Source organism: Amphiprion ocellaris, chromosome 4, assembly GCF_022539595.1.
Source record: "Amphiprion ocellaris isolate individual 3 ecotype Okinawa chromosome 4, ASM2253959v1, whole genome shotgun sequence".
In the NCBI taxonomy this organism is placed as follows: domain Eukaryota; kingdom Metazoa; phylum Chordata; class Actinopteri; family Pomacentridae; genus Amphiprion; species Amphiprion ocellaris.
This window is the reverse complement of record NC_072769.1, coordinates 20,722,893-20,745,250: the sequence shown is the minus strand read 5'-3', so window position 1 is coordinate 20,745,250 and position 22,358 is coordinate 20,722,893. Positions and strand designations below refer to the sequence as shown.

The window sequence follows — 22,358 nt, the reverse complement described above, 5'->3', positions numbered from 1 at the left end:
CAGCCGTTTCCAGCTAGAATAGTCATTTACCACATTAACAATGTCTAGACTGTATTTCTGATTCATTTAATGTTATCTGCATTGAAAACAAAACTTTTTCTTTCAAAAATAAGGACATTTCTAAGTGACCTCAAATTTTTTAACTGTAGTGTAAATAAACAGTACTGTTATGAGAAATAAATGCTATAGGGAGTTCAGGCTTTGGAAGCATGTTTTGAAAAAAAAAACAGATATATAAAACTTGCAATATGAATTTAAATATGAATTTTAGATGACAAAATTAACACACAACATTTAATTTACTGACTACAACACTAAACTATGTTTACCAAAATCATTACCTTTTTGTACAACTAACTTCCAACAAATTGTTTCACAAATGCAAATTTTAAAAGCAGAAAGTGACTAACGGCTCACAATGCATGTCACTTCTACTGATTTTAAATTATGTCAAGAGTATTCTTTCAGTCATATATTGTAATAATACCAGTTACTGATGAATTGGTAATAAACAAAGTTTTCTGTTTATTGAATTACATAGGTGCATACATGGATTTGTACCACTATACAAGTTCGTAAAGATACGTTGGTACTCATCCAAATTTTACTTTAAAAGTCAAACCTAAGTTTAGACACAGGATAAATAAGTTAATAGGCATATGTGTGATTACAGCCTAACAGAACCACAACAAATGTTCCTGGCCCAGCGTGTTAGGTGGTATCAACTGTGTAATAGAAGTGCCAATGTAACACCTCATCTGCTGAAATCCACAGCTGTCTACCTACCTGTACAGCAAGGTAGTGTGGATATGCAAAGTGAGAAATGCTGGGATCAATTCACTCATGTTATTAGACACCACCTGGTGGTGAGTATGCAAGGACTCCCTCAATCACTGACTCACAAAGTGAAGATGAAAGCTTCTCAGATCTGCTCGGGAGCATGTTGTGTCTGTGTTCGCATTTATTTCAACAAACAGAAAATTTGGGGATGCTGCACAGTTCACAGCCTTTGCTGAACGAGACATTTACAATCTTTTGGAGCCAACTGACTGAACATATTGTATTCAGTTTAGTAAAAAAAAAAATGTTATTTTGAAATAATAAAAAAAAACTCCCTGGAAAAATGAAAGCTTTGCAATTTAAACCGATGACTGTTTGTGATAAACATCAAAACTATTACCCCGAGTTTATGTAGTTTGAGTTATATACATATATATATATATATATATATATACTTTCTAGCATGCACCACATTGTATATCCAAGAATTATTTCATATTTGTTGCTGTTCTGTGACAAAAACCTGCTGTAGATGTATCTTAGGTAAGTCATAGACCTTTTTTGAGCAGAGATAAACATAAATAAGGTTAGAAACGGATTGGAATTTTTCTTAAAAGTGCACAATGCCTAGATAGAAATGGTAGGTAGTAAAAAGGCAAAGAAAAGCTTTACATAAAGCACCTGCTTTAGAGCAAGTGGTGCTGGCAACTGTAAGAAGTATCTGAGTGCACATAAAAAGCTGTGTTTAATAGTTTTTTGAGTTTTTTTTTACTTGTACATTCTGATGCATTTGTAAGCTTTTTAAGTGAGTTGAACAACTGTCAACATGATTCAACATTTTATAATTGAACTTAGTGCATTCAGTGTATTCAGCCGATTTAGCCATTTAAGAGTTATTAAATGTCATCAGGTTATGTGGAGGTCAGTTCTAATAGTTTGCGTTTCTTATGAAATAATACACCCTTCAGATAGCAGACACTACAGCACTGTATGCCTTTAAACGCACGTGTATACATACCTGGCATTGCATCAACTCATCTGATAAACTCTTCACCTGCTCCTCCAAAACCAGGATGCGAGCGTCGTCTTTGGAGCTCATTTTGGGACTGACAAGGAAGCAACAAATAAAAGCTGAGGTCAGTTTGGAACTTCGAATGAGAAGCAGACAAATGTTTGTAGCAGTGGATTAAAGATTATACAGATGGGACATGATCAGCAAATGACCTGCTTCTACTTCGTCGGCGATGACAGTAATAATCAGCGGGGTGTTTGTATTTTTGTATTTGATGTTAGCTACATAACGGTGCCCGTCTCTCGCAGATTACAAGCTAACTGGACACTGTGCAGTTTGTCTCTTACCTGTTTCGACAATTTGCTAAGCGGACAGATATGAAGACTGTAGCAGCACCAGTAGAAACAGGACTGCGCTATATTTATGCAAAACAGTGCTACCGTAGCAGCTAACGTTAGCCACCTCTACGCTAAACACTGTATTTTCCGTTTGTTTTCTGGTGTTGACAGCTTTCAACGCGACGCCAGTGCCCCGAACAACAACACAACATGCTTCAAAGGCAGCATATTTAACATTCACTGCAACGTACTGAGCTACTTTTTTCCTGCAAAGCCAAAAAACAAACTTTCTGTGTGAGCAACACGACTGTCGGTAACCACGGAGATGACTTCTTCCTTTCAAACGAGCCCGCTGTTTTCCGCTTCTGTCGCTCCGCGTCAAGGACGTTACGTCATTTCACGACAATTGACGCTCACGTACGGCAGCACGATCCGGATCCGTGGAGATGGACCAGGGCGTCTTGGTACTCCACACAATTATGTTTAGCCTGATTCAGTAAAACAGACATATTTATTCACAGTTTCTTAAACTTTCTACACAGTCACAGCACTAAAGTGTCATTCAAATGGGCAAACGTGGGCTTTTTGCATGAGCTGAAGTAATTTTGTGGTCTTTTGGTCCTTGATGCTTTATTTTAATATGTTTTAACACTATGTTTGGGGTCAATATATAATTGCGGGACTTTTTGTAACACAGTTGACAGGTATCATACTTGATATTTTTGCTGTTTTCAAGCCTAAAATCACCACGACCACCTATAACCAAACACCACATGACATTTTTACAGAAAGATTCTTCTAGAATATTATATATACAATTGAGTAAAATTGAAATTGAAAGTTATTTATAAAGATATGGTAGCAGTAAACCTGTTGACATGCAATAAATCCACACTTGACTCCCACACTACTTTATATTAAATAACTCAGAAAGCCTTGGAGTCTTGCCAGTCTTTTCTTCAGGAGGAAACGACATCAAGTGGAGCAGGTCATGTGATCTGGAATTAACACACTTCCTTGAGAGGTGTTTTTGCGATGGGTAACTTAGTTGAAAGTGTTTTCTCGATACAATTTACAGATACAATTTGTTATTTTCCAGATAAAATTTGATATATTGCCAAAAAAGAAATATCTGTCATGATTATCTCAATTTAATAAAAAGAACACAATCAAAACAATTTTTGAATAAGCTCATTTTATTATTGTTTAGCTAATTAGAAGGTGGTTGTTATTAAATTTGGACTGTTACTTACTTGACATTTTAGTGATATCCAGTCATTTTTTTTAATAAGTGATTGTTTCCATAATAAATAATTATGGAATTTGTAAAGACATGATCATAATGAATGTAATAAAAACATTTGTTTTTTTACTTACATAAAAATGTATGCAAGATATATCCCATGAACTTCAAAAGTCCCTCAATTATATATTGACCCTTTGGGTGTCACTCACACATTGGCTAATTGAACATTGCGCTTGTTTTTCCAAACCGAGGAAGTGGGCCGAGTAGCGTGAGGATGCTTTCAATAGTAAAGCCACAAATCATTATTATCAGTTTGCTTCATACACGGCGCAGCACACGGAAAACTGAATCAAATTAAAATCTGGCGTGACTGTGATCACCCCTAGCTGCACCAATTCTTGTATAGGTGCACTTGTATAGGTACTCACTAAAATTAAGTTGGATATGATTTAGCAGAACAGATATGTTTATACACAGCTTTAAAACTTACCTACAGAATAACAACACTAAAATGCTGCTTTAAATGGTCAAACACGGGTGTTTTGCACTGGATGAAATAATTTCAAAGTTTGGTCTTTTGGTCCTTTATCACAACAGGACCAATAATGTGCACATGTGCCTGTGATAAATTTCCAAGAAGACCTCCATCATTCCATGTCAGAATGTTCTCTTCTTATTTGTTAGAGACCCTTCTAATTTGCGCTGGTTGTGACTTCTTGAATCAGCTCTTGTCTCTTGCTGGGTTCTCATCTTAGAAGCACATTTTAGCAGACTAAGCTACAATCAAGACCAACTCTGAGCAGCGACTACCAAGTCCAGACCACCACGAGTCAAGTCCACTGGTGCTAAATTATAAATAACTATATATGAAAGAATTCCTAATCATTCAAATCGTTGGCTGTGGATGAGTAGTTCATTTGCTTTTTTTTATCGACAATCACTTTTAATCACTTCATTATGTCCATATCACAGTAATGCCCCTTCTTACTATGACTTATTTGCATTTTCATGCTTCTTTTTTAAATGGCCTTTTAACACATTGAGCACATGCACACTTTTTTGCATTTCATGTACAAAATGTTCATCCATTATCTATCCTCACTAGGGTCTGGAGTCTATCCCAGCTGACTGAAGGTGGAGGCATGAGATACCCTGGACAGGTCACTAGTCTATCACAGGGCTACACATAGAGACAAACAATCAAACAATTTAGAATTTATAATCATCAATTAACCTCCATGCACAGGGAGAACATGCAAACTCCATGCAGAAAGGTCCTGAGAAGGGAACGCGAACCCAGGATCTTCTAGCTGCAAGGTGACAGTGCTAACCACTGAGCCGCTGTGCAGCCTGTATGAAGGATTGTGAAGCAGAATTCACCAAGCGTTGGATTGTTCACCCGCTAATAGGGAACGTGAGCTGGGATTAGACCGTCGTGAGACAGGTTAGTTTTACCCTACTGATGATGTGTTGTTGCAGTATATATATATATATATATATATATATATATATATATATATATATATATATATATATATATATATACATATACACACACATATATATATATATATATACACACATATACATAATTGCTGAGACCCAGCAATTCATTTTTAGTTCTTGTTCATTTCTCCAATACTATATGTGCCACACTTTTAAGTCCTGATGCTCCTTAAAAGGGACAACCTTAGCTTTAAAATGATATCACGTGTGGGGGTGTGTCTTGACAACTCCCTTTGCCAGTCTTTTCAAAATGGCAGTCATCCCAGTGAGCACATTTTACAAAAAGAAGAAGAGCAAAGAAGATATTCATATTTAAATTGGTTTTTTTTTTTGATGCTATATTTTGACTGCTTATAGTAAATACAAATCTAAAGAGTAATTTAAGTGTCTTTTCAGAGCTTAGATGAGTTATTTTCATAAGATGAACAATGCATTTATGAACGTACACTGTAGTGAATGTCAGGACTTTGGACTTGTGTTTACTTCACTTTGATTTTTAGAAGACAGGTCTTTCGGCAGAGAGACTTCTCAAGAGAATCATTGAGGGAGATTCAGACCTCGATCTTTCAGATGATGAGAGCCCAGTGGTTGAGACAGGAGAGGGTGAGATAGGAGAGGGTGAGAGAAAAAAACATCAAATTGCCTCATCAGATACCATCAGTGAAGACACCTCATTGTTGGTATCTAATGAAGCATCCAATAAAGCCGTTTGAGAATTAGTTGTGTTATTGTGAATGGACAAGCCTAGTGCCCCTCTTTGACCAGTGGGTGTGGACATTTAATCAGTTCTTCACCAGCCTATGACCAACTTTGCCCCAAAGTTTTGTGGTATTTCATGAAGCCATTAGGGAGTTACACGCCTTTTTCTGATTGACCACACCCATTGCCACACACCCTTTTGGCTAGTGCAAAGTCAGTGTGAATTGTTATTGTGAAGTTTCTGTGAAATTTAATGTATGTTTTAAAACAAATATGTTCATAAATGTTTTATTTAATGAAAGATTCCAGATGAGCTATTTCATGATCAGCTTATTTACTTAGTTTATGTTTCACATTCAACATCAATGATGTCCTATTGTGCACTACAATGCACATCTTATAAAATGTTGATAAAGTTATGTGAAAAAAAAATCTCTGCAATATGTTCTTTACCAGCCCAACACTTCATTTATGTAAAAATAAATAAATAAATAAAAATGACAAAACTTTTTTTCCGCTGGGTCTCAGGAGGATATACACTATTGTTCAAAAGTTTGGGATCACTTAGGAATGTCCTTATTTTTGAAAGAATTGCATCTTTTTCCATGAAGATAACATTAAATTAATCATAAATTCAGTCTAGACATTATTAGTGTGGTAAATGACTATTCTAGCTGGACATGGCTGATTTGTTATGGAATATCTACATAGGGATACAGAGGAATATTTCCAGCAACCATCACTCCTGTGTTCTAATCATAGACTGTATAATAAAGTCTATGGTTCTAATGCCACATTGTGTTAGCTAATGGTGTTGAAAGGCTAACTGATTATTAGAAAACCCTGCAATTATGTTAGCACACGAATAAAAGTGTGCATTTTCATGGAGAACATGAAATGGTCTGGGTGACCCCAACTTTTGAATGGTAGTGTACATATATTTCATATATGCAATGCCTAAAAATTACAGTAGTGTAATTCTGAATCAAAAACAAAAAAAGAAATTTTGTAATGTCAAAATTACATAAACAGTCATAGAAAATGTTAGCCTTTCAAGGGTCTAGAGATGTGTACTATTTTGATATCACTCACACTCTCTCTCTCTCACACTCACACACACACCTACACACACACACAAACACACACACACACACACACACACACACACACACACACACACACACACACACACACACACACACACACACACACACCCCGCATAGAATAAAGGTTCCCTTGTGTCTGTAAGCGCTGTTTTACAAGGCTATAAATCCCTGTTGTTATACCAAAGCTCAACCGCTGCATGGTTGATGGTAAAGAGGAATGACATTGACATATGATATTGATCTTTATATGGCAGTTTATGTTTTAAATATTATTTTTTCTTTTTTACAGACACACTTACACCTTACTCCAGTTGATATTTGCCTACATATTAGATTTTTTAATGATCCGTTGTAAGGTCACAGACATTTAAGGCACTATGAATCCTTAGTCAGTAGTGGGAGTTTTGAGAACTGAATGCAAGCAAATGGAGAGAAAAGACACACGAACAAAGACACGAATCTGACATCTGTTTTGCTGGTGAAACAAGACAACTCCATATTGTGCGGCTAATGTACTTAAGCGTCCAGCCAGTGTGGAGCACAGGGTGAGAGAGGAAAATGAAGAAATATGATGAGTGGCACTCGTCTTGAGTCAGACAAATGTCGGTTCATCTGCTCACTGCCTCGTGCACACACTCACACGCACACACATAGACAAAGAGACAAGATGCAATTGACTTAGCATGATTAGGCTGTTCCTTGACCCACAAACACAGCCTCTCATTAAGATCCTCATTTGCAGAACAATTTTAGAGGCAGCAGACTGGTACATAATGCACAACATCTGCCTGCCCCCTGTTTCTTGTTCAGACACACAAACCGACACATGGTATCCGTGAATAAGCCTCTCTCTCTGTCATCGTGAAAAAACATTATCATCATGCATCTGCAACAGGGTTTGGAGTCTGGTCCCCACAGTTGCACCTTCTTCTACAGGTCAAAATGTACAAGACAAAACCAGCCACTTCCAAAATCCATCCATCATTCCATGCGCTACACACCGCTTAATCCTCATTAGGGTCGTCGGGGGCTGGAGTCTATCCCAGCTGACGTAGGGTGAAGGCAGGGGACACCCTGGAAAGGTCACCAGTCTGACACAGGGCTACATATAGAGACAAACAATCACACCCACATTCACACCTATGGACAATTTAGAATCATCAGGTAACCTCAGCATGTTTTTGGACTGTGGGAGGAAGCAGGAGAACCTGGAGAAAACCCACTCATGCACAGGGAGAACATGCAAACTCCATGCAGAAAGATCCCAGGAAGGCCGGGATGCGAACTGGGGATCTTCTAGCTCAGGGATGTCAAACTCATTTTAGTTCAGGAGCCACATTCAGCCCAATTTGCTCTCAAGTGGGCCGGACCAGTAAAATCATAACATAACAACCGATAAGTAGTGACAACTCCTAATTTTTCCCTTTGTTTTAGTGCAAAAAAGTACATTCTGACAATGTTCAGATTTAATGAACTATCTTTTTTTTTACAAAACATTATGAACAACCTGAAATTTCTTAAGCAAAATAGTTGAAATTTCAACAATATTATGCCTCAGTTTATCATTTGTGTATCACAACTTACAGACCACAGTGTATCTTCAAAGGCACAAAACATTTAGTCGCAGGTATCTGGAACTGAATAATATAGTATTTTACAACTTGTCAATCCATCCATCCATCCATTATCTATACACCACTTAATCAACATTGGGGTCGCAGGGGGGCTGAAGCCTATCCCAGGTCACCAGTCTATCACAGGGCTACACATAGAGACTAACAATCACACTCGCATTCACACCTACGGGAAATTTAGAATAATCAATTAACCTCAGCATATTTTTGGACTGTGGGAGGAAGCCGGAGTACCCGGAGAAAACCCACGCATGCACAGGGAGAACATGCAAACTCCATGCAGAAAGATCCCGGAAAGGCTGGGACGCAAACTGGGGATCTTCTAGCTGCAAGGCGAAAGTGCTAACCACTACACCACTGTGCAGCCCACAACTTGTCAAGATCTAGAAATTTATTTTACAATGACATTCATTTCCACATCTGTGTAGTCATCCTGACACACCACACAAGCTAAAGTGGGAACTGTTTAGGAAGAAGGGTAAGTTATCCCTCTGCCTTATAAATGTAGAAAATGCATACATAAAAAATGCATAAAAGTTGTGGCAGTACATCAATAATAGGGTTCCACCAAACCAAACTCTGTCATACTGAAGCTGCTGACTTACATTATACTGCACAATGCTCAATACATTTAAACATTTTCACAGTCAGTATTCATTTTCACCTCTGTAATTTTTACACTTTACACAGAGGGTCCAATCTGGCCTGCGAGCCTTATCTTTGACACCCCTGTTCTAGCTGCAAGGCGGCAGTGCTAACCACCGAGCCACTGTGCAGCCCCAGGTTCAAATGTCAGGTATAACGTCTCAGAACGTCTTAGAAACCTTGACACTGATTAAGAGGCAACCTGTGGCACAATTCTGTCAAATCAAAGTTACATTTTAAAATTTTTCCTTTAGAAAGGTGGCAAATTAAAGTGATCATCTTCTAACTATCCGTCTTTCATCATCAAATGCGTATAATTTGGCCCCAGACGCAGTAGCTCACATGTTTTACACAGGCATGTTCCACCATGTTTTGACAGTGCCTGCTGCTGCGTGCTCTCCTGCATCTGAAACAGGCCATATCCTCCTCTTTTAAGTGTTTGTTGTTTGTCCCACTAATGACAGATTCACCTGTATATAAGAGTATTTGAGGCACATAAAAGCTAGATCTCATCCAAGCGCTTTCATATTTCCAATGATATGCTTCCTGCATTCACAATAAAAAAATAGAATTTTTCACACACTCACTTCCACCTCTTTCATTATTTTGATTTTTACTTCTGTAATCTAGCAGCTTTTGATCGGTGTATGAAACCAGCTACACACCATTTGGCCATTTAATCTTTACCCAATGTAAGTGCACAGTGGTACTGCAAAATGAGAGTAAAGATACATGACAATTATAACTACAACATCCTGGTTCAGATCTGGCTGCTTCATTGCATATTAGAACCTTCTATATCTCTTTATATGCAGGTACACTGCTGTCTAATATAGGGAAAAGAAATAAACTTACAGTAGAAAAAGTTTGCAAATTTTCTCATCTTGCCTTATGGTGAAGTTTAGATTTAATAGATTGATCCAAATTATTATTATTATTATTATTATTATTATTATTATTATTATTATTATTATTATTATTATTATTGTCTTGTGTTAAATTACAGCTTCCAAACTGAGATTAAAAAGAATTGCACAATAGCTTCTTCAAGTTATTTTTCCAGATTTTTTTCACCGTATATATCAAAAACAAATGAGTAAACTGTTATGATAGTGGTGGAAGCAATAGGTAATATGAATATTATATGATGGCTTATTTTCTTTAAAAACAAACTGTTTAGAGATATGTCGAACACAATGTAGAATATATTTGCTGTATAAGAGAGCACTATTCCACTGCCACAATAAGAGTCATGTATGTATAGTGTATGCAACATAGGCTACTCTTAATGAGCATTATTTTCATAGTATAGTGAGTTGCAATAACCTTTGTGTAGTGTATTGCAAATTAACCATGAATAAAAATTAATCATTGTTCCAACACACAGTCATTAGCCTGGGGCTGCACAGTGGATTGGTGGTTTGTACTATCCCCAGCTAGAAGATCCCCGGTTTGCATCCTGGCCTGGGCCTGGGATCTTTCTGCATAGAGTTTGCGTGTTCTCCCTGTGCGTTTTCTCCAGGTTCTCGGGCTTCCTCCCACAGTCCAAAAACATGCTGAGGTTAATTAGTGATTGTAAATTGTCCATAGGTGTGAATGTGAGTGTGATTGTTTGTCTCTATATGTAGCCCTGTGATAGACTGGTGACCTGTCCAGGTGTCCCCTGCCTTCACCCTAAGTCAGCTGGGATAGACTCCAGCCCCCCTGCGACCCTAATGAGGATTAAGCAGTGTATAGATGATGGATGGATGGATGGATGGATGGATGGATGGATGGATGGATGGATGGATGGATGGATCATTAGCCTGTGTCCTAGCAATTGTAGTGACAGTAAAGAATCATTCTACAAGGTTCACATTCACTCTAAGTTTAACATAAATCTCTGAAACTGATATCTGTTGAGATAAATTATATCTTACTGGATATTTAGGTGGAATCTTTGTTATGATCTGAGGGGTGCTTAGAGAGAGATGGTAAAGTGATTAAAAACAACACTGATAGAAACAGGCTGCTTTTCATATCTTTACAATTTCCACTACCATTCGAAAGATTGGGGTCACTTAGAAATGTCCTTATTTTTGAAAGAAAAGCCTTTTTTTTCAGTGAAGATAACATTAAATTAATCATAAATCCAGTCTATACATTGTTAATGTAGTAAATGACTATTCTAGCTGGAAACGGCTAATTTTTAATCAAATATCTACATAGGGGTTCAGAGGAATATTTCCAGCAACCATCACTCCTGTGTTCTAATGCTACATTGTGTTAGCTAATGGTGTTGAAAGGCTAATTGATGATTAGAAAACCCTTGTGCAATTATGGTAGCACATGAATAAAAGTGTGAGTTTTCATGGAAAACATGAAATTGTCTGGGTGACCCCAAACTTTTGAATGGTAGTGTATATTTTGTTGTGTTGCTAAGATTATGTGCCCTACCCAACCAAGTGAAATAAGCAGTTGCTGCACTTCTTTTCTAAATGCCACAAAAATATGACTCAGCACATGTAAGCAACACAGTCGCAAATGTAAACTGACTCCCGGTTTAAGTTGTCTTTGCGGGCCTCTTGTGTCTAATTGCTCAACTGTGAAGTGCCACCCCTTGAAACAAGATGGCTCTTGCACTGACAATCCCAATAAGCATGCTTGTCTCACTTCTGTTCTGCCTCAGCAGAGCCACAGGGAAGTTCAAGTGCGAGGCAGCATCTAATCTACCAGGGGAAGAAGTGACACAGGATTGTGATCATGCAAATGCACCTGCATGAAAAATTCAAAAACCAAATGACAAGCTCTGGTGTGCCAACGCTGACAGAGGAAGGAAGAGAGGCACATCCCGGGGAAAAACATGACACTCCATGGAGAATTGTGAAAGCGCAGTCTCCGCCTGCCGCCTCAGGTAAGTGGGGATATTGTCTGCATTAATGTGGCCTAGCTTTGATGCCAGGGAGGAAGGAACCTGAGAAGTGCAGGAGATGACAATAGATACTAAAGAGTCATGAGTCCCCAGCTTTAAAGGAACACTGATTGTACAAATGCCAGTTGGGATGTCAAACCTGCACAGTGTTTAGCAGAACATCACTCCCCCCCCGCATGGAAATGAGACAGGCTCCAACATGTGAGAGTTTACAGTAAGGCTTTGAACGCAGTCACTTTGTAGCATGGCTGATGACTGTATTTGTTGAGTTTCATGTTAAATAAGATTAGGTAATAATAATAAGCTATTATACTGGGCTCCTTTTGAAATTGAAATTGGCCAATGCAAATCTTTCATGTTGAATTCCTGACATTTTAAGTCTTGTTTATACACATTTCTATTCGAGTGATGCCCTGAGGAGTGATATTATTCCTCTCTGTGGAGTCTGTGGGAGAATTGTCCGCCACTCTTGACCTCAAGCATGAGCCATCCTCATGCTGAATCCTGTGAGACCTTGCACTGCCTTACAAAACCTCAGGACAGAGAAGCCATTGATTACCATTTCTCTTCCCCCATTTCAGCCTTTAGATATACAATATCTGTGCCTAAATCAGACCATTCTTGCTCAAAACTTTCCCTCACCATAAACCTTACAGTCTGCCTTTGCTGTTATGTGCATTCCTGTTTGCATGTGATGTCGATGACCTCTCATGAGCTCCCTCCTCCCCGTCTTCCCCACATGCTGTGTGCACAAGCCCCCTTGTTCATGTCTTAACCCTGGCCCCGATGAGATGACGCGGACCTCTGTTTGACTCCCATCTGATGACCTTCTGGTCCCATCTTCAACAGACAGGAGTCCTCATAAAGGAGGAATTGATCCACACAAGGCACACTTCTTGGAGGCGGCACCATGCATGTGTGTGTGGTTTTGTGCATCCGTGGTGCCATGAACTGCAGGGCCACACTCACTAACAGCTCACCCAACTCCAGTGTGCCATCTCAACCCCGGTTAGCTCCCAGAGGATATGTGGGAACAAGGAGTCAGACTATTTCCCTTGGGCTCCTGCTTGGAGAGCTTGTCCTTTGCTTGGTGAAAGGGTAAATTAAGGTGGTGATGTTGTATTTAAGTTTATATTTCCCTGGAGTATGAGAGAAGAGACCAAGGACATGGGACATTGATCGCCCTGAGTAAATGTTGTCCGGTCGGAAAACAGCTTTTAGATGAGAAAAGTATTTGTCTTATTTCCGACACCTATGCTTCCTTCTCTATGAGTTAGGAAGGATCAAACTGAGAAACTGATATACAGGAACATCTCAGTACCTTTGTACTTTAGTGTTGCTCTGCCAAGGTTTTAATTATTTTATGATCAACCAGTGGTGCCTGAATTGATCATTTTCCCTGTTTTTTCTGTTGTTTCTTTTTATTTTTCAGATCAGTTTTGAAAGGTAGAATGTGCTGAATGTTATACAGAATGTAACAAAAACTTGTGATTTTAGCTTTATAAATAAATCTGATTGGACTTTCCCTTAGCACATAGCTTCTCTCAATAAACTATGACATTTATCCGGCTTCAGAAATGGCACCAAACATGTCAAAAACCCATTTTTAGTCGTCATCTGCCTCCTGACTGGTGAAAAGATCTTACAGCACAGTAAGAGGCAGTTCTTTTAAAACTCTTCTGGCTTCTTGGGGATGGTTGAAATGACCTTTCTGGGCCTCTCTGTGCTTTGGTAGTGACTGGAACTTAATGAACAGGAGCACCTCTGTGGATTTGATGGATCCACAAATGTGATGCAGCAGCTGATGGCCATCCCAGGAGGTGGAGCACTTCAGCAGCAGGTTCAATAGCTCATTATCAGTGGTCCCGCTGGGTAATTAGTGAACAGTGGGATCCTGTCACAACGACAAATAAACATATACTCTCCTTCTCTATCAAGCTGATTTTATTGTTGCTTGTGGAGTAGACATTTTAAGCCTGTGTCTTTTTAAATGGCATACTGGCATGCAGCAGCACTCATCAGATGCAGAATTTTTTAAGGCTTAAACACTATTTTATCATTACTTAATAAAAAAACCCCAGCATGAACATTTTGTGGCAGTCATCTGCGACATTCATTTTTCAGCAGAAACATGACCACAGTATGTACCCAGTAGGTAATTTTATAGTTGAAAAATGAACTTGCTAGTGGTCTATAAAAAAAGGATATCATGGGGTTAACTAGCTTTAGTATCAGTGACTGGCTAAAGCTCTAATGTGATGGTGTATTAGAGTCCAATACACAATCACATCAGTTATGTACACTACTGGTCAAAAGTTTGGGGTCACCCAGACAATTTCATGTTTTCCATGAAAACTCACACTTTTATTCATGTGTTAACATAATTGCACAAGGGTTTTCTAATCATCAATTAGCCTTTCAACACTGTTAGCTAACACAATGTAGCATTAGAACACAGGAGTGATGGTTGCTGGAAATGTTCCTCTGTACCCCTATGGAGATATTCCATTAAACATCAGCCGTTTCCAGATAGAATAGTCATTTACTAGATGTTGGTGTTTATAGGGGTCTAGATGTTGGTATTTATAGAGGTCTAGATGTTGGTGTTCATACGACTCTAGCCATTGGTCTTCATCGAGGTCTAGATGTTGGTGTTCATAGGGGTCTAGATGTTGGACTTCATAGGGGTCTAGATGTTGGACTTCATGGGGGTTTATGAACATCAACAATGTCTAAACTGTATTTCTGATGTTTTTGTTCATAAAAGTCGAGAAGTCTGTATTTCTGATTCCTTTAATGTTATCTTCATTGAAAAAAACGGCTTTTCTTTCAAAAATAAGGACATTTCTGAGTGACCCCAAACTTTTGAACGATAGTGTCTGTTTTATAAATTTGTTTTTAGGAGGTATGCTTGTTCATTTCTTGCCAAGAGTTAGAATGAGAAGATCATTCCCACATTCATGTCTGAGATGATTAGCTTAGCTTAGCATAAAGTCTGGAGTCAGCTGAAAACAACTGACACTCCTGAAAGCTGGACTTTGGGACTTTCATGTATCAATGAACAATCTGTTACACCTCACAGTGCCTGCAAAAATCTTTTCATCTGTCAGTATACCAGAGTATTTAAGAGTATTTAATGTGGTTTCTGTAGTTATATTGTCACACTGGCTGTTTGCTTTTCTTTCAAAAATAAGGTCATTTCTAAGTGACCCCAAACTTTTGAACGGTAGTGTATGTGAAACTTGAGAAAATATACTTAAAAAACACCCTGAATCACAATTATGTGCATAAATCCCTCTGAGATGGTTCACATTTTACTGTACAACACGTGTAAAACGTGTTTCGATGGAAACCCTTCTGCTCTGTCAAAGTATGTGACACAGATGACTCATCAAAGCAGTGTAAACATAGTGCAATGAGTTTAAACACACAGTGTCTGGAAATATTGGATGGTAAATACATAAAGGCGATATTGATAACCCATCATGTGTTTTTGGCTCCTTGCTTTTTATTTGTGTACCTGCTCATTTCTATATCTTTGCTTGATTCATTTTGGGAGATTATTTGACCTTATGTTTCTGCCCAGCTGGTTTATCAGACCTGCTAGAGTGGCGTGCTGCATGTAAATGAAAAATTGAATAATAATGTAATTAGCTGTTGACCACACTTTTGTTCCATAATACATTTGTATTTCAGTGTGTCTCTGATATCTAAAGCAAGATGTATGAAGCTACTGATGGTGACTGAATAAGTCAGAACGCTGCACCTTCACAGACTCTCTGGGCCAATAGACTGGCAGCTCCTTGCACTAAGAGGAGCTCTAAATGTGACAGGGTTTATTGTGTCAGTGCAGGAATGTTAGCGGCATTTACCTGGGCTCCTGTAACCCTGTCTCCCAGAAATGATGTTTCCACAGTACTAATTTGTTTTGCCAAGTATGTTTTGAGAGAACCTTAATTGCTTCCTGGATTGTGTTCAGTGACAAGTTTTTTTTTTCTTTGAGGGTGGGAAAGTAGTATAATTTCCTACAGCAAGTAAGTCAGTTGTTTGCATACTGAGTTAAGTAAAGTTTGTTAAATTTAGCAGCTAATGTGTTCGGGTTAAAGTCCATTTCTCATGTTTCATCTTAGTGTTGAACGAAGCTCAGGATATTTCCCAAACACTCTAAGTATCCCAACATAATTATAGAGAATATAAATCATGCATTTGTTGCTATGAACATATATTGTATTGCACGTCTGAGTTTAGATCAATATTTTTATCATTAGCCAGTCTTTTCTAAATGAACTTTTGCTTCAGCAGCAATTAGTAAAAGGAACGACTGACCCTGCTCATAAAATGCAGCCCACCCAGCAATACAGAAGCACAACTGCTCCTACAATTAAAAACTAAAGAAATAACTGCAAGCTGAAAATACACTGTGGTTATCCACACACCCACTATCATAACTACACTATCTCCTCCTGTGTTTGTCATAACATATATTCAACATCTGATAGTTGGGCAGCAAAGGAAAAAAAAGGTCATGTTGAGCTTTAATGTGCAGCATACACTACCGTTCAAAAGTTTGGGGTCACTTAGAAATGTCCTTATTTTTGAAAGAAAAGCATTTTTTTCAATGAAGATAACATTAAATTAACCAGAAATCCAGTGTAGACATTGTTAATGTGTTAAATGACTATTCTAGCTGGAAACAGCTGATTTTTAATGGAATATCTACATAGAGGTACAGAGGAACATTTCCAGCAACCATCACTCCTGTGTTCTAATGCTACATTGTGTTAGCTAATGGTGTTGAAAGGCTAATTGATGATTAGAAAACCCTTGTGCAATGATGTTAGTACATGAATAAAAGTGTGAGTTGTCTAGGTGACCCCAAACTTTTGAACGGTAGTGTAGATTCACCATCTGATAGTTTGCCAGCGAAGGAATAAAAAGGTCATGTTATGCTTTAACGTGCAGCATCTGTAATGTTCCTCATGGATAGCTGCCGGTGTGTATATAATTAACCAACACTTCCTGTGTCAAACTTACATCAAACTACTTGAAATCAACATTTGATAGATTCTATCACTGTTTAAAACGATATCTGGACAATCCTTTAAAGGTTTTTTGTTGTGTTGCTCACATAAGTATGTAATATCTCATTTAATTAGCAATCTAAGCCCTCTGACAAACAGGCATATGGTCCTCGCTCTCCCACGGCCTTGGCCAGGCGATGAATATGCATATCCTGGGACCTCAGTAGCTTGTTACCCTGGAATGAATTCTACACAAGCCTAATCCCTGATCTATTATTTACCCCTTGACCAAACATGCAAGTGGGGCTTCCAGACGCTTGACTTGATAGAAATGACTGCCCTGGGACTGGGCTGCCTCCCTCAGCCCAGCAGAGGAGCCTGGCTGAGGAGAGGCAGTCACTTGGAGGAGCACAGAGTGTTTCTCTTTCTGTTCCACAACTCTCTTCTCTCTCTCTCTCTCTCTCTCTCTCTCTCACACACACACACACACACACACACACACACACTCCTCACTTCACTCCTCCAACTCCTCACTCTCGAGATGTCTTAGTCCAATGTTGAGCAAATCCTCATAAAAAACAAGTGCACAATGAAAGTTTAATGAGCGCGCCCACTTCTGAGGGATCTGAGGGACAACTTAGGAAATCAGTGTCACATCCCTGCTGCACACACACGCACAAACCGTCAGCTGTTTGCTCAAACGACACGCGTGCGTGAGTGCAAAAGTGTGCGCGCTTAATGCATTCCCGAGTGGGAAAAAAAACACGTTTTCTTGGTGTTAAATAAAATGAAAATGAGGATCACCAAAGAGTTAATGCAACGTTTAAAAATTTAAATTTAAAAAATCAGGAAATTTATTAACATTTGTGTTCATTCTGTTTTATTTGCTGCCTTTTTCAGTCACACTTGACCAATTTTCTTTTACTCAATACGATTAGAAATCATCTAAATGCAAACAGAGCGTTTACAAAAAAATAAAAATCGTTGCTTTTTAAAAGTGTGTCCAGGAGTTGTAATGCGCCTCTCTTTGCCGATTTCTTATCTTGGGGGCAAGGGTTTTTTTGGCACATTTTTGTTGCACTAAGATGTGACTCTTCATCCTGACACGGCGTCGTAAATCAACTCATCCAGCGCAAAAACTCTGTGGACCCACAGTCACTCCGGGCTTGGAGCGCGTAAAAACACTGGTCTGAATCACCCAACGGAACACAACAGCCACCTTCTCTCCAGCTCGGACCATCCGCAGCTCTGCTCGGCGCACTGTGCTGACTCTGCAGAAGGAAATCACCGGGGAAGTGGAGGAAGACGGGCTTCTTTGCGTTTTTTTCCCCCTCAAGGTAGGACAAGCAGTTTACAACCGAGCTACTGGCTGTCAGTGATCCCCTCAGTGTGTGTTTGATTTCTTTAGTTGACGGGTTTTTTTTGGAGAGGGAAAAGGAGAGGCGACAGAGTGTCGTGGTCGCGCGTTCTTCTCCGACGCGTATCCAAACGACGCGCGTTTTTCTCAGCGAGGACGCCGGGACACCGAGATTCACGGGGATAAAAAGAGTGACTGTTTCCCCCCGTTACACCCCCCCTCAAAACTGTCATAAATATCGATGGTAAGTTTGTGAAAAGAAAAGCGGCCGTGAATCGCCACAGAACAGCGCGCAGGACTGAAGAGGAGAAAGTTCCCCACTTGAGGGCGAAATCAGACTTTTTTGAGGACGCCAAGTTTGAAAAGTGCCAGGAGACCCGAGGTCTGTCAGATACAACATGCAGCAATGGTAAATATGACTTTCCTGCTCTCGTTAACTTTTTCAGATGAAACACGACAGTAGAATAAAGTGTGGAACTTTTCTTTTTACAACTTCTGTGATGGTCAGTCATGCAAACCACCAGCTGTAGAAAAATAACCAAATCTGACAAAGTCATTTTTTTTGACTCTCCTCTTAGATTTGCCAGAATAACTGCATTTTAAGGGACAATCATTGAATTTGTTCTTGCCTTTTTCTTGTCTCTTTGTTTTACAAAATCAGAAGTGATAAGTGCAGCCTTTGTGGACACACTTTGTAAAGGCCCTTATTATGATCTGTGACATCCAGCACTACATTTCGTTTTATGGTTTTCTTCTGAAAATGTTGCTCAATACTGTGCTCCTCGGAGACAAATTCAAATCTTCTAGGTGAGGTGTGACAGACAAATCTTAGACCAAACTGTTCAACTGTTTACATGCTATTTATGTAGTGTACCACCTTGATACCTGTAGATATGCATATTATAGCTCAGTGAAGTTAAGTGCAGACAGCTGGCGCACACTCATAGGACTGATAAAATAAAAATGGGTGTTTATTTAAGTAAATGTGAGCAGACTTTATTTACAGCTGCCAGCAACATTTGAACATTTTCAGGCCCTCTGCTGAAAATTCACCGCTTTTCTGACACTGTTTTCCTGCTACATATTTCTTGAACTATTCTGTCTGGTCTCAGTTGGCGTTTGGTCTGTTTGTGACAGTCTGTATGTGCGTGGTGTTAATGAAAGCAAAACCTTTCATATTGTGGGTTTGTATAGTGCAAAACTGTACCCTCTGACTGCATCTTCTCCTTTTTTTTTTTCTAAATACAGTAGTCTTTTTACCTATTTTCGTGTCCTCCTGTTACGGTTCACCTCTGAAGGAAAACTCAGGGATTTCATGGTCAACCTGAGACAGTGAAACACAAGCAGGAGAAGTCAGAGGTATTTCATGTCAGCGTTAAGACGCTTCTGCGTGTCTGAAAGCGTCAGGAGACAGGCAGAAGGAGAGAGAGTGGAAGAAAAAGAGAAACAGTGAGAGAGAAATTGAGATGAATGGCTCCACTTAAAAGCACCACAAAAGTACCTTCACTTTCATCAGTGAGATGCGTGTGAGATTAATGTCTAACGCAGTATTTTGGCCTGGTCTGAGTGTGTGTCAGGGATGTTTCATGAGCTGGTGCTGCTACTACAGTGAAGAATGCCAATTTACATTCCTGGAGTGTCATTTCATTACTTTTATCTCCATGCTGCTGTCTCTCTGCCAGACCGGTCAGGGATCTGGGTAATTCACATTTCCTTTACCACAGAAGTCGCACACGTTAAAAAGTTGTTTAATCGTGTCATATATGTTTCTGTGTCTCTCTTTTGTGTCAGATAATTACATATTACATCCTCAGAATTATTGGCAGAGCGTAAGCGATCATGGCTGGCCGAAGGAAAATGTAACACGAAAAATAACATACCGTTCAAAAGTTTGGGGTCATCCAGGCAGTTTCATGTTTTCCATGAAGACTTGCACTTTTATTCATGTGCTACCATAATTACACAAGGGTTTCCTAATCAACAATTAGCCTTTCAACTCGATTAGCTAATATGTTGTAACCATCACAGGAGTGATGGTTCCTGGAAATGTTCCTTTGTACCCCTATGTAGATATTCAAATAGAATAGCTTTATTGTGATCATACATGGGGATTTGACAAAAATATAAATAGCTGCCACTGGACAGTGCATTGATAACAAGCTAAAGTAACAACAGTAAATGATAAAATAAGACTATATTAAGAATTACAACATATGCAAAAGAAGCAAGATATGTACAAGACAGTGTGGGAGGTAAATGAAATCAAATAAAAAACAATAAAATAGAATAAATATGGGCAGGAGATTTCACGTGAGCAGCATTAGAGCCATTAAAAGTGGATTACTGTTTTGAGTTCAGAAGTTTTTATATTCCATTAAAAATCAGCCGTTTCCAGCTAGAATAGTCATTTAACACATTAACAATGTCTAGACTGTATTTCAGATTAATTTAATTTTAGGTTCATTGACAAAAAACTACTTTTCTTTCAAAAATAAGGACATTTCTAAATGACCCCAAACTTTTGAACGGTAGTGTACATATTACATCTGCAGAATTATTGGTCAGTGATCATGGCTTGCCGTAGGAAAATGTAACACCAAAAATAACATTTTTGTTTTTTATTAAACCTTTATTTACACAGGTAATCTCATTGAGACACAAGGTCTCATTCTCAAGAGAGGCCTGTCCTCAAATAACAGAACAAAACAACACTGAGTCACTGCCGAACAGCACCAAGGGACCTGACAATATAACAATATAACATAACACTGAGTTACAGACAGACCGGTTCATGACAAAACACAACGAACATACAGCACTATATATATATTTGGAGAAAAAAAGAAAGAAAATGTAAAACAACGCTCCACATAAAATAAATGAGAGAAAACGTTGAGGCAAATGTCCTTGTGATGCAGCAAACAGTCGCCCGGCACCAGCCTACAGTGCCGCTGCTACGTGAGGTTAAAGAAAAAGTTAAAGTTGTCAGCGCGGCTGCAGCTAGGTCGTGATTCCTCTGGGTCTGCGAGGAATCAGAGAGGGGAGAGTGTGTGAGGGAGTGTGTGTGTGTCGGGTGGGAGCCACTGGTTAGTCGGTTCAATAATCTGCTGGACAGGTAGGCCTGTGACGCCCCCCTTAGAGAGGCTGCTAATGAAGAGAAAGGCTGCTTAGTGGTGCTCTGCTCTGACCCCACCAACCCTCCCCTGTCCCCCCTGCTGGCTTCCTCTGATTACTGCTCACATCGAGAACTCTTCCCTCCTCTCCTCTCCCCCCACCCTCGACTCCATCCTCTCCCCCTTCCCCTCGGTTTTCTCACTTTCTCACTCCGTGCCTCTTCATTTGAAAAGAATGGGCGCTAAGTGCATAAAGGCTCGATTGATAACCCACATTTATCATCTGCCCCTCTGAATTCTTGTTTGCTTATTTTGTATATTCTGATTTGATTAATTTGGGGAGATAATCACCACTTGACCCTCGTGTTCCAACCTATTTTAGTAAAGAGGCTGCGCTCGTAAGTGCAGCACTTAACCTCGGTTGTGGACAGGTGAAAGGAAATATGTGTAAGAGCAGAGCAGGGAGGAAAAACAAACAACATTTATTTTAGATTAAAGGAAATATGTACTTTCACTCATGCTAACAGGTAAGAATATTCAGTAGAGCTGCCGAGAGAGCACTTTTCATACCTTCAGATGATACACGTGAACGTTTCTGTGATGCCTTGGCGACATAAAAGCAACATTCTTGCAGTGTTTTTATTTACATAGAGGTGCTGCACTGGTCCTCTTCATGTGTCCTCAGCCCCAATAATCCTTCGACTGACGGATAGTGTGTCTTGGCGTGACAGAAAAGGTAATATTTTGAGAGGGGGAGCGGGGGTCATATACCTAGTGGTGGCTCGAGATGAAAATCTTTGAACAAGACACCGTAACTTAAGCTGCGGGCTTTGGCGACTAAACAGAGACACGGTGAAATGTTAAAACAAATTGGATCGCAGCGCTCCTAATTTAATAAAGAGCACAGTGTGAGACATACTTGATTTAAAACAATATACATACGAGAGACATAATTACATTTTTTTTGTACCTCAGAGCACAAAGTGAGTA

At 39.2% G+C, this 22,358-nt stretch overlaps 2 protein-coding genes across 7 annotated transcripts in view; one reads left to right on the top strand and one right to left on the bottom strand.

Moving 5' to 3' along the window:
• Positions 1-2,479, bottom strand: part of cntln (centlein, centrosomal protein) — a 92,022-nt gene extending 89,543 nt beyond the window's left edge. For both annotated transcript variants that reach the window (XM_055010380.1, XM_023293622.3), the window contains exons 1-2: positions 2,140-2,479; positions 1,799-1,886 (exon numbers count right to left, since the gene is read on the bottom strand). In XM_055010380.1, coding sequence (XP_054866355.1) covers positions 1,799-1,879 — 81 coding nt within the window. In that variant the 5' untranslated portion in view covers positions 1,880-1,886; positions 2,140-2,479. The remainder of the gene's footprint in view (positions 1-1,798; positions 1,887-2,139) is intronic.
• A 9,227-nt stretch (positions 2,480-11,706) lies between these two features.
• bnc2 (basonuclin 2) overlaps positions 11,707-22,358 on the top strand; it is a 218,608-nt gene continuing 207,956 nt past the window's right edge. For 2 of the 5 annotated variants that reach the window (XM_055009989.1, XM_055009986.1), the window contains exon 1: positions 18,086-18,664. In XM_055009989.1, the coding sequence (XP_054865964.1) occupies positions 18,662-18,664 (3 nt within the window). In that variant the 5' untranslated portion in view covers positions 18,086-18,661. Of the gene's footprint in view, positions 11,860-18,084; positions 18,665-22,358 lie in introns of those variants that run through there. The other 3 variants (XM_055009987.1, XM_055009984.1, XM_055009990.1) reach the window with 3 other exon arrangements.